The sequence below is a fragment of the Hyposmocoma kahamanoa genome, unplaced genomic scaffold (assembly GCF_003589595.1).
Source record: "Hyposmocoma kahamanoa isolate Upper Pololo Valley unplaced genomic scaffold, ASM358959v1 114, whole genome shotgun sequence".
Classification (NCBI taxonomy): domain Eukaryota; kingdom Metazoa; phylum Arthropoda; class Insecta; order Lepidoptera; family Cosmopterigidae; genus Hyposmocoma; species Hyposmocoma kahamanoa.
In genome coordinates, this window is record NW_020653383.1 from 822858 (window position 1) to 836682 (window position 13825).

Here is a 13825-nt window from a genome sequence, read left to right on the forward strand (position 1 = left end):
TATATATATATATATATATATATATATATATATATATATATATATAGGGTATAATGTTAAGTATGCCCAGGTAATTATTCCGTAAATATAAGAGATATCAAAAACCTTCACACTGATATCAAAAGTACAAAGTACAACTCAACTCAACTAAAGCCTCTCTACGAATGTTATATTAAGGCATAGGAGCGTTTAATGTTAAAAGTTTGGATATTTCTAGTTTTATTTAAAAAAGCTATTGATATAATTTTACCCAATAGGTAACGTACTTTCGATAACAGTTTAAAGGTTTTATTTTGCTTATATATAGATATTTTCGGGATCATCGCATGGGCACACTTAACGATTACACTCTGTATTATATTTTAAATTACCTAAATAGGGTTCAGATAATTTAAAATAACATACATGCTTGTACATAAACATTACGTGAATTGAGCGAAGTCATGTACTTATACATCAATATATACTAAGTTTATTAAATATATTTTATTTTTATTTACGCTAGAGTAGAAATGAGTAGTCATAATAGGAATGAAACTATTTTTCCGGATTTAAATCGCGTATATTTGTTTTTTCAAACAAACCGACGTTTTACATATTGGTCACGGTTGACATCAGTCAACCGTGACCAATATGTATAACAATCGCGAAAACCTAAGAACTCGAGTAGTCATAATGTTATCAAATGTTGTCAATCGCTTATGTAAAACAACACACTACGTATTTTGCAACTGATGCTAGTAAAAGTTCTTATTCATTCTACAGATTTAGCTATGCACCTCACTTTTCAATTGCATCAAGAATTGTAGCACTGAAAATATCTATAAATTGATATTTGCATAATAAACCTAATATGAAAAAAGTTATACATGCAAGAAGAAGACGAACTGATAAAATAGTCCGTCGCTACAGTTTTGAAGTAGAAGTATACTTACGCGGCTTCATTGATGACGAGACCCTTAGGATTTTTCCATTGCGGTTGCGTGACCAGTCCAGGATCAGGAGCATCAGCCTGACAGGTTAGCACCACAGATTTGCCCACCGCCACTGTCTGCTGTTTCTGCACTGGAAATATCCTCAGATCTTGTGCTGAACATCCTGTTAACAAAAAAAAGAGATTTAGGTAAAACTTCAAACGCATCGACCTAAACAAGGCATTAGACACGCAATCCACACACAAGTACCAGCTGGGATAATAACTCTAAATTAAAGTTGCATCGTGCTGATTGTTTGAATTTGCCATTTCTAACCGACTTAAAAAAGGGGAGGTTCTCAATTTGACTTAGATGTTTTGTGAATGTTACGCGATTACACCGACATTTGTGAGCCGATTTCGATTTTTTTTTTCTTGTTGGGAGGATACTTCAGCGGTAGGTAGTTAAAGAAGAAAATATTGCACCTCTAAGAGTGGCAAAATAAGGGATGGATCCAGTTTTTTGGATTTCACCCACTTTCCGTTAAACCGCTTGAATAAAACTTGACAAATAAATGTAATCCCAATTGTGAGATTGGTATTTTTTTTTAATAAAAACTAATACTTGGCATCAACATCAATGGCGAGTATCTAACGCACTTACGATTCGCCGATGATATAGTTCTTATGGCTGAGACCTTGGGAGACCTGAACATAATGCTCGAAGATATCAGTAGTGTTTCCCAAAGAGTGGGTCTTAAGATGAACATATGGATCAGAAACGTGGTCCCTCACTATGGGCCTCATAAGAAGGCTCAAGGTCACTCAGCGGGCAATGGAGAGAGCGATGCTCGGTATTTCCCTACGTGATGAGGAGAACTAAGGTAAGCGACATAGGTCGAAGAATTGCACAGCTGAAGTGGCAGTGGGCGGGGCACATAGCTAGGAGAACCGATGGTCGTTGGGGTGGAAAGGTTCTTCAATGGCGACCGTGCACCGGACGACACTCAGTGGGTAGGCCCCCCACCAGGTGGACCGACGATCTGGCAAAGGTCGCGGGAAGCCGATCGATGCGGGCAGCGCAGAACCGATCGTCGTGGAGATCGTTGGAGGAGGCCTATGCCCAGCAGTGGGTGTCATATGGCAGAGTGATAATGATGATAATGAAAAAGTAATAATTATTTTAACTATTAACCAGTAAGCCAAACTTTTAATATGAACCAAAAAACAAACAAGTTCTATTTCGTAACAGTCCCTAGTCTTAATCAAGTTTACCAATGCTCAGCACGTGATCGTCAGTAGGTTCGTTAATGAAGATATTCTTACTCGATGCAAGACTCCGTTAGCTAATTGTATTTGGTTGCCCCTTTTTGTGGTTCAACTGACACTAATGGGGGAGAACGGGTAAGCTCTGGAGAATTTTGTGTGTAACAAAAGTATAAAATTGCTTACTTAACAAGGTATTGGATATATCGAGGAAACGATAAAGAAAAAAAAAGATGGGTGGAAACAAAATTTAGTTATTGAGATCGCGTCATTATTAAATTACGTATTTATAGACCAATCACAGACCGTGAAATCTCCAGTCATTAAAGACTAAAAGATCAGAGAAGTGTAGTCTACCACTTCTAATTTTCTCTCCATAACTTCAACTGAAACAGAAATAATACGTAATTTGGTTTGATCTTATATGACGTCACTAGAGGCGGGAAACGGGCTACACAAAAAGCTTAATATTTGCGATGTCTTCAAAAAGGAAACATTCGTATACTCCACAATTCGCAAAACACAATATGTCTGCGACTTCCTAAATGTAACTATATCTTTTATATTATACGGCGTTTCAAGTGTCGGCGAACCTACTCACGAAGCGTTTCGTTATTCGAAGGATTCTCCGTGGATCTCGTGCCTGAAAGCTTACTAGGATCTAGGTATACCTTTGCGCAGGTATAATTTATAAATAAAGTTGCAACATTTTCAATACAGCTGCATCGTTAAGCTTAGGTCGAAAATCAAGCTTGTGTAAAATGCGAAATACAACGTAGCATATTTAATAAGAACTTGTCTAGATAGATAAAGTGTAATACACAGGTTTGTCTATACACCCCTAAACACAGCATTTTAAATTATAAAACGACATTAGAAATTTTGTACAAATTTTATTATAAAATGGTTCCTATAACATTTTTTCAAATTTTTCTGGTTCATTTAAGATTGTCTTTATAGAAATAGAGATGACAAGTGGCACGTAATTTTCTATGAGTGTAGATAATTTGTAAAAATGAAAATGGGAATACATAGAAATACATGCGATGTTAAACATCTAATTACGCACAAAGAAGAAGGGATTACATGCTCCCTGATACGCTAAACACATTACATAAAGACCTTCAAGAAGAAACTATTATAAGATGTAAGAATGGGAAACAATGCAAATACAGGTTGAAGGCAGTTTTCGTCAAACAATACTCCAGCACTGTTTGATGAAAAAATTGTTTAACTATTAATATTATTGGTTATTGTTGTTAGTAATAGTATCAGTTAATGTTGTTTATTATAATTTGTTTTGTTTAATATTTTATTTTTTAATTTAATATTTTTGTTTTTCTAAAAATAAAGCGCATTAAGCTGTGCGATGGCTGTAACCACCTACATATAAGCACGTTAAAGGGATTGCAGAAAGGTAGGTTAAATTTAAGAACCACTGTACATTGTTTTGTTATGGAAAATTAATGAAAAAAATGTATAAATATTTGTACATTTCGAGTTCATAGGATTTCGCGATTATTCGCGTTACAATGATTACGGTATTGTACATTATTAAAGATGAAATCAGTCATGGTCTCAATTAAGAAGCAATCGTGGTCCCACTGAGCTTATTTTTGTAATGGGTCGACCAAGTCATAGTGGCGGTAAGTGACATGCCGATCCATAACAGTTGCAGTGTCACACAGAGCTTTAAATCACAAAGATCTGAGGGGCACTGACACTGCACCCGTCACCCTGAGACGTAAGTTGTAACGACTCACGGGCCTGTAATTGCACCAGCAACCTTAGCAATATGAGCACCTTGCTGCTTGGCGGCAGAAATAGGTAAGTCAGTACTTCCTTGGCAGAACTCTTTTACAAAGACCTCTACTACTACTACCGCTCTGAAGATTTGAATTTATGCAATACCTTTTGTTTCATTTTACATGAAATTAATTACATTTAATACATACATGTATACGTCATATCTGTACGTACATGTCCAATATTAATTAAAACTTTTTGTTTTTGATTTGCTTCGTTTGAAAAGTTTAGCAATTTGTTTATCAACATGTGTGGACTGACAGTTGTAAAGCAATTTTAAGCGTTGAAGTTAATTTTGCGCTTGAACGCAATCTAAGAAGGCTAAATATCAACTTGACTTCTGCTTACAGTTTGAAAGCATGGCACTTTAATAAAAACAATTTAAAAAGTTTTTTAACCATGTATAAAACAAAACAAACAAACAAAACAAACAATTTAATATCTCAACAGTGGAATATTTACAAAGAACATAAAGTGTAGATGTTATAATAGATTGTAATCCCGTTAACTGACAGTTCATTGAAATAAATTTTGTAAATCTGCTTATTAAAAGCGTTACTTCTTTGAATAGCACACTATATACATTTTGTAACATTGCGGTCTTATTTCGTACATCAGGGAGGCGGGTAGAATTTTTTACAGATGATTCGTATGCAGTCTTCGTGCGACGCCCCTTCAGAGTTTCCGACGTACCACACTGCGCTGCATTTTATAAGCCGACATAGTGTAAAGAAAAATACAGGATAGAAATTCAGATTTTTTTCCATGAAAAACAAACTTTTGTAAATATTGCGGTACAAGTAACGACGCATGCGTTCCCAGAACGATGTTATTTGTGTTCGGAAGTTTTAAAACGGTTTATTCTTTACGGTAAACAGAGTTGATATGAAAAATTGTATGAAATGAGAAAAGTTTCATTCATACAAGAATTTGTAGGCAATTTACGAAAATAAGTGTCTAAAACACCTATTTGTGACGAAAGTAAAAGTACATGAAACAATGTTTTAATAACTTTTATGCTCCCGAATAACAACTTTTATAAAGCAAATATAAAAGTATGTCGGAAAAAATGGATTTTATCTTTTAATTGTCATGTTTTGTTCATACATATACAAGCTCTTTTCCCATAAATAAGATTCACCATTTGTAATATGAAATTCACATCAAATGTCATGAAAATAAATAACATGCCTACTGAAAGATACTTATTTTTGATTTACAACTCATATTTCATAAACCTCCCACCAGGGGGTGAATGCGGAATTTTCACATAGTCAAAAAATAACTTTGACGTTCTTTTGTCCCATATAGATTGGCTAAGGGAATTTGTATTGAATTCCCAAAAGAAAGACCCCAAAGCTCGACGATAGAAAACCCGTAACTTGCTTACGATGTTACTTACAATTTTTGTTCCTGACATGCGCAATATGTAGGAAATCTTTGTGACAGAACACCGAAAATTATATTGAAAAAATTTCAATGCATTTGCTTCTTAATAATTTCTTAATAATCGGTGATGGTCAGAGTAAGCAACTATTGATGATTTCAGAATTGTACAGCGTTGAAAAACATTTCTATTCATCCTCGTATTTGCACAACGATCACTTAATACTTTTTAAAGGTAAAAGTGAAAATACAGATAATAGCGTTACATTATTCATTATTTTTACCCCTTGGGTACCATTCTATAAAACAACACGCACCTGCCGCAGAAGACACGTACCGTATCAAAAGCTTAACATGAATTTTACAAACATACCTTCAAGGCATCAACGAAATATTATCAACATTCGGGGTACGAGTACGCAGGGGACAATTCGCCAACAAGGGGACAAGTGAAATAAGCGAACAGAGGATTAAAGGGTTTGTGGAAAATTTGTATGCTTCATAACGGGCAAACATCCCTGCGCGGTTTTGTATTACCAATTATGTTCATTTAATTCGTAACAAGCGCTTTGGTTAGGATTTGCGGACGCGTGACGTTAAATTCATTAATAATGTGTAGGTGTTGTGTTACCTAATGCGCTTTAGCAGGTATTATAATGGATCATGAGTTATTTAAACTAGGAGCACAGGAAAAGAATTTGACCTTTGAAAGCAAGTAGTGAAGGTAAAGATGATAGTCCGATGAATCGTAACGAAGTCATTGAGGCTCTACAACACCTTGAAAAAATTTTGAATTACCGCAGCAGCTAAAAAAATCTACGTAGATTTTTTTAAGGAAAATTACACTCTTAGTACTAACCAGCAATAGTTTGACCAAATCGTCGCTTTACTTTCTCAAACTCGTATCTTAAAGCACAAAGTTACTGACATGCAAAAAAGGATTGTTGTGAAATCAGCCTGCAAAATGAGTACCCTTGATAAGAAATTTAAAATAAATATAAAGTTTTGCCATCTCCTGAACAATCACTCTTTATAAGATACAAGTTTGAGAAAGTAAGGCATCGAAATTTTAAAAGTTTATTCAGGGTACTACCACATAACCTATTTCTGCCGCCAATCAGTAATGTGAGCATTACTGCGTTTCGCTTTTGAAGGGTTAAAGATGCTAGTAAAATTACAGGCACAAGGGGATTTTACAACTTATGTCTCAGCATGATGCACGCAGTGACAAGGGAGGTCGCTTACCTCTACACGCATGACTTGCTCGTCCCATCCTTGGCATCTTAAAAAAATACATACAATGCGAATAACGACGATTGATACACGTCTCGAAAACAAAAAGTAGAACAACAGAAGGTTAATAAAACACGTCTGAAAAAAGGGTTCGGGTTTTGGGTCGTGGAACACAAAAAAGTTAGAGAGTTATTCTCTACTATTTTTCCCATAAACACCGGCTTGACTTTAACGACTATGGTGAACTCACATACGGTGGGAAACGAACCGTGGCAGTTTCAGGTCTAACGGAGACGTCCCTTGTCCCGTCGGAAATCATGTTGAAGACCACATTACGAGGAGCTGGATTTATATTTATATTATAAGGAGTTTGTATTACCCGTCGTCCACCACCATATTCATTAATATGCGTTGATCTCATTACAGGCTTCATATTTTTGCAGTGGAGTGACTCGAGTGTAATTGGTTTCATGCTAAGAGAATCGTTCTGGGAATATGATACAAATGAAATTAAATTTTGACGCATTGCTAAATGTTGTAGTTTGCACAATTTAGACGCTTAATATTTAAGATCGTGGTTTATTAGTTTTCCGTTTAATACAGTACTTTTATAATCACTTACCACAAGGAGCACGACTTAAAAAAGCTAACGCAGATTTTTTGAAAAAAAAGAACGTTTTCAACAAATTTTCAAAAGCCACTACGTATTTAAAGTTTATTTTACGGATCTACGATATTATTTCTGTTAAAAGCTTCTAAAACATTCGTTAGCAACCCGACCGTTAAAATCAATAATTATATTATCTAATACCAACATGATCAGCTTGGGAAGACTGTCTTCTTAGGATATAATTATTTTTGTTACTATGTATTATTTTTATTGAATAATATCATGATATTTTACTACTATGATACTCACCTTTACACATTATTATTAATGAAACACAGAAAAATTCTTTCAATCCAACTAGAATTGAAGTAATTTTTCTTTGCGCTTGTTCGCTCTTTGTATACAAAATAATAATTTTATTACTTTCAAATAGTCTTACGGACTGACGTTATACGAGATAAATTACATTACGTCATGTCGGTGTGAAAATTGTCTCATGAACATTCCTCTATCACGGAATCCCAGACACAAAACAACACCTTGCTTCCCGATGCAAAAACAAAAGACTACCACTCTCAACTCTATGTGTAGGGTATTGTGATTAATCGCTTAGGCATTATTTCCTAATTAAGCCCCAACCTCCCCTGTCGGATGCGTCGCCGGAGGGAGCGTCGCGACGGAGAACTTGGCAGTGGTAAGGCTTGGAGAAAATCCGAAAATCTGTTGAATTAACGCTTCGAACGCAAATTGGATTGGAAGACAATATTGTTTTCTTAGTGCACAATTTGCCTGCGGCAACATTAATTAAATATCTACAAAGACAATTACAAAAATGAATTTAAATTTCTGTTCTAAATTTGGTATACAAATTCATCATTCAGTATTCTAAGTCGTCTCAAATTTTTTAAAGACGAGACTTAATGAGCCTCTGATGAATTCATAAATGTAAAAATCACATATAAATACCTAGAACAATGTAATTTCCACAATGTCCATTCCATCTTCACGTAAATCAAATAACCAAAACGATTAGTCAAAATGAGCATCGCCCCAGCAATTATAGCTCTATAATACAATCACCACAACATCAACATAAATTATGTATATGTCCTGAGACTGAGACTGAGTTCACCCCATTTGACATAAGACGAAAAGGTCGAAATCGAGGGAAATGAGATAAATTACTCTTGCGGATTGTTTGCGAGGGATGTAGTTGCCCAAGGCAGGTATGTTTCAAACAATTCATGTGTCAAATCGCTTTGTTTTACCTGACGACCTAGCGGGACTTACAAAGAGTACAGCGAAGCGTTTCCTCGCGTTCTGAATAGGTATAGATATATAGGGAAAAAACGAATGAAATTAAACGGTTCCCTTTGTTCCCCTATCCTGAGTTGCCGAGGAGATTACAAGTACACTTTCATATAAGTACAGGCGCAGGTACGCAGATATTATAATTTTGTATGGACCGACAAACTTAACAAAGATGAAATCTGTTATTTAAGTTTTTGTTAGTGACGCAACGGAAGTGTCGTAACGGAAACAGACGTGAGAATCAAATCTTGACAGAAACAGAAGCAGATGCGGAAGTGTGAATACTATAAAAATCTCAACGAAATAGTTCCAGATAGGGCTTGTGTTTGGTTTCATAATAGCACTAAACGTAACACAAAACTGCAACAACTCACGCACTCCACCGCAAAGCAATACGCGCACGCGCCTGATCCATCGCGAATGTTATAAATTTTCGATAAAAGTTCCATTATAAAAGTTGCGGAATCAGAAATGGAAACAGATGTGAAAAAGAGTGCGGAACTTCCGCGGTTGCGGAAGGAAAAGCAGAAGTTTGTTGCATCACTTCATCGCTTCATCATGTAAGAAATAATGAAATATAACAAACAACCACATCGATTACCTGATCCCAGACTAGGGAATTCCCTGTACTATGAGTACCAGAGCAACGGAATCCAAAGCACCACCCAGAACACCCTGACCAGAACCATTGGTCGTAACGGGAATCGAACCCGGAATTTCCTCATCCAGCACCCACAGTGCAAACCGTCAGGCCATTGAGGTGGCCAAAATGCATTTTTAAAATAATACTAACTAAGAAGTCGTGCGCCTGATGGTAAGCGACACGTCACTGAGAGCTTTAAATCACAAAGATCTTAAGGACACTGCCACTGCACTTGTCGAGAATCGAAACCGGGACATTCTCAGCCACAGTGCAAACAGTGTCGGTATCTTTAAAAATATTTCTTAGAATAGTCTTCCGAATCAGGTGTTCAAGTTATAAGGATCACCATTACGACTAAAGGAAAACATTACACCGGTTACAATAAATTTTCATCGCTCTCCGGTCTTGCTAAACACTGTTACAGCGAAATCCCCCTTATCGCCGTCATTATCAGTTTAGCGAAGAGCCCTCGTAGAAAATATAGAATAAAAAGCCCGATCTCAAAAAATTCGGTTGAGTACCGGGGCGTAACGAAGTGTAGCCCACTTAAAACAATAGCTAAATACGAGGGTCGGATGCTGCCACCTTCAACCGCTTCCCATACTTAGATCTCGAGACCACTCAATATGTGCTGAATTTGTAGAATTTTTATGGGGAGCATTTTGGACGCCTTTATTGCGTTGGATATTTACGGCGTCCCATGGGCACAATAAATTTGAATTCAAATTTTAGAAACACGTTCCTTGTCACCGGCTGTGAAGGCGTGAATGCATTTACACATTATTCACTGTTCCTGGAATTTATACCATACGTAGGCGCCCATATTTCGTATTGCGGACACCAGTCTGTTACACCACACCATACATATGCCAATAATGCTGAAAACTTTACCTCTTAGGCGTCGTTAAAGTTCGAAGCAAAGTATCTATGTAATCAACCTAAGCATTAATTAGTTTTGTTTACCAATAGTCCACCCTTTTAAGCTTAGAATAGCTCGCAAATTTATCCAATTTCACCCCTGCATACCCTGGCCGACCATTAATTACCCGGTGATGCTTACTGTGCCTCTGTACCCCTAGTTCCTCACTTTATAGCCCGCAAACAAACCGACATCATTTCACCCCGCGTTTGTTTATTACCGACGGAAAATTTCTTCTTCTTAATTGACTTTTCTCAAAGTTTGAATTTTGGGACAATCGTGTATTTAAGTTTGTCAATGAATGGCGGCAAATTAAATATATAGTAACCACATCATTAACGAAATTCTTTCATGTGTTCATTTAAATATATTCGTATACGGTCAAGAATATACTATATAATATAGTAAATAAGCTAATGCCCAACAGACCTATTGCTAAGTAGCAATTTATTTTACCGATCTTCTAGCGACCTTAGGGTAGTAAAATAGATGCAAATGGGGCACGAAGAACTTGCCTACTTTCAAAGTATGTTGGTGAACAAAATTCTATTTTATTCCCGTTCTATTCGTGCATTTCTCCAATCCATTTGCAAAATTCGACTCTTGAAAAAATTGAATAGCTTTTGTTAGAGGTACACGTATTGACTGTTCGTTATAAAGAATAAAGTTTTCTAAAAAAAGAAACGACTCCAAAGTGAGCAATTGTAAAGACTGTCGGTGCCAATTCTAAGAGCATTGTCACCTACGCGCTTGTTACTCCTAATAAAACTGCAGTTAGTTCAATTTTTCAGATAACTACAACGGCTGTGTCGTGTGTAAATCTTACAAAATGGTTACATTTATTCAGCACGCTAAAGGGCACAGATATTCAGAATTATTTTAACTCCTTTATTGTGAAAAAATTAAACGTCTTGACATTAATATTATTTTAGTAGCAGTAGAGCTCCTTGTAAAATAGTTATCTAGGGAAGTAGGTACTGTCACCTTACCTATTTCTGCTGTCGAGCTATAATGTGGGCATTACTGCGTTTCGGTTGTAAAGGGGAAGCTGCTGGTGAAATTGCAGGCACATGGTACTTGTCAACAAATGTTTCAGGGTGGCGCAGTGGCAGTGTTCCTCAGATCTTTGCGATTTGAAGCTCTAAGTGGTACTGCAACTACTACATATAGGCGTTTCGCTTAGGCGCACGACTTGTTTTTTCCGTAGCTTGGCCTCATAACAAAATGTACATAGTTTTATGTAAAAGGAAAAAACTGACGTCATTAATTATTTTACGTGGAACGAATCTGTTTCTTCATTTTGCTTCGACTAATTCGTAATGTTAACACCCAAAAGCATCAAATTCAGCTAAGAAGACAAACGTTTCGAAACATTAATGATTAAAAAAACAAAAGATGAAACGCCATATCCCAATCAAAGAGATTAAAAATCAGTCTTCATTCTTCCTACAAAAAAAATAAATCCAGACATTTCGGAATGAAATTTTTCATTAATGCGCCTTGTAAACGTGCTCTCATCACGTTTTTCATCCGATTTAGGGTTGTCAGATGGTCAAAATGTTAGATATACTCAGAACATTTTTCTTTTTTTAAACCGACTTCAAAAAAAGGAGGAGGTTCTCAATTCGACTCTATGTTTTTTTATGTATGTTACGCGATAACTCCGGTATTTGTGAACCGATTTTGATGATTCTTTTTTGTTGGAAAGAGGGTACCTCCATAGCAGTTCCATTTCATTTTGAAGAAAATCATCCACCTCTATGGGTGGCTGTTCACGCAAGAAGTTTCATTTGTATAAATAGTGCCTAAATTTTATTATAAGGAGCAATTATTTTAATGGTTGATTTTGCTATTGTATCAAGTTCCCTATAATGGCGAACTAGGGGACGAATCCGGGTTTGCGCACTTTCCGGTTACCGATTTCAATAAAACTTGGCAAATAGATGTATTTCCACGTACTTTTGAGGTCGGTTTTTTTAGTACTGAGATTATTCTAATACCAAATGACGGGACGAACAAGTTATACCCCTGATGATAAGCATAACGCCTGTCCATAGCAGTTGCAGTGCCACTCAGAGCTTTAAGTCGCAAAAATCTGTGCGGCACTGCCACTGCGCCCAACACCCCGAGGCATATTTTATAACATGTGCCTGTAATTTCACCCGCACCCTTACCCTTTAAAACAGGAACGCAGTTATGCTCCCATTACTGCTTGGCGATAGATATAGGTGCGGTGGCAGTACTGCCCAGGACGAACTTTTTCACAATGAGCTCTACTGCTACTAATCTTGAATAACATAGTGCCAAAAATAATAATCCAAAAAGATTATTTGGTTTGTCTTACATAGAAAATGATAAATATTTATTTTGCAAAACTGTAAGTACCTATAAAGAAGCAAATTTTCCATAAAATACGCTATTACATGTTAGTAAATACTTACGCAAAACTTGTTTCATAACTATTGGGAACGCGTAGCAACGTAGAAAGTTTAATAAACACAAAAATCGAAGGTTTTTTCCCACGAGAGAAATATTCACACAAGAAAACTAAAACAAATCTGAAACAATGTAACGAAATGGTCAAAGGTTAGTTCCTGTTGTTTTCCGAATGTCGGATTTATTATCCAATGATTTTCCAATTATAAAGTGATAAAGTGTAAAACCTGCACGATTTTCAACCCGCCCGATGGTAAGCTGCCCCTGATTTGTATTCCACACCTCGCGACCATCCGTCTGGCCAGATTAATTATCAGGCGTCCCTCCATGTTTGCCAATAAGGTAAGCTTTGACTTTGCAGTGCAAATCTTTCGCATTGAAATTCGTCTTGGGGAATGAAAATTTGTCTTTCGATGTTACGCCATTTGTTAAACTGCAGTGAAACCTGTTTCGATATTACAATTCTTCCGTATGTAAAAACACGTACCGAGCTATTTTTAAGCAGGTAAAGCTAATTCCAATTAAAAACAGAAAAACAAAGGCTTATTAACAAAATGTTGTATATACAAAAGTTCTACGCGACTCAAATGTATTAAGTCGCTATTTTTTCACTATTTTAGAGGCGTACCTATAATAAATATTTTTTTGGATATAAATCGATACTTTATTTGTTTTCTCAAACAAACCAACGATGCAAGCCCTTTACAGGTCCCATGGTCACAACTTAACTGTAAACATTAAAAAATAACCATACATTTTTAGTTTTTAGTTTAGTTTAGTCATTTTAGTAGCAGTGGAGCTCTTTGTGAAAGAGTTCGTCGAAGGACGGCCACCTAATCCATGTCTGCCGCCAAGTAGTAATGTCAGCCATACTGTATTCCAGTTTTAAAGGGTAAGGGTGCTGGTGAAATTACAGGCACATGGGACTTGTCAGCTTACGTTTCAGGGTGACGGGCGCCGTGGTAGTGCCCCTCAAATCTGTGCTCTTTTAAAGCTCTGAGTGGCTCTGTAATTGTTATGAACAGGCGTGTAGCTTACCGTCAGGCGCACGGCTTATTCGTCCCACCACTTGCTGTTATGAAAAAAACATATATTGTATACACCTACACGTTAAGCACAATATGATAGAGCACAAAATTTTATATTATAATTCTTTATTGCACAAATAAATGACATTAAAAATAACAAGTTACAGAGGACATATACAAAAGTGAGCTTATCTCTAAAAGAGATCTCTTCAAGCCAACCCTAGCCGTGGTGATTAAACCGCAGACTTCTGCGGGACATTATTGTATTATAAAT

General features: G+C 36.4%; 1 protein-coding gene across 4 annotated transcripts in view; it reads right to left on the bottom strand.

Moving 5' to 3' along the window:
- Positions 1-13825, bottom strand: part of LOC113239718 (fasciclin-2) — a 195611-nt gene that overhangs the window by 14412 nt on the left and 167374 nt on the right. For all 4 annotated transcript variants that reach the window (XM_026476812.1, XM_026476811.1, XM_026476813.1 and 1 more), the window contains exon 2: positions 936-1098. In XM_026476812.1, coding sequence (XP_026332597.1) covers positions 936-1098 — 163 coding nt within the window. The remainder of the gene's footprint in view (positions 1-935; positions 1099-13825) is intronic.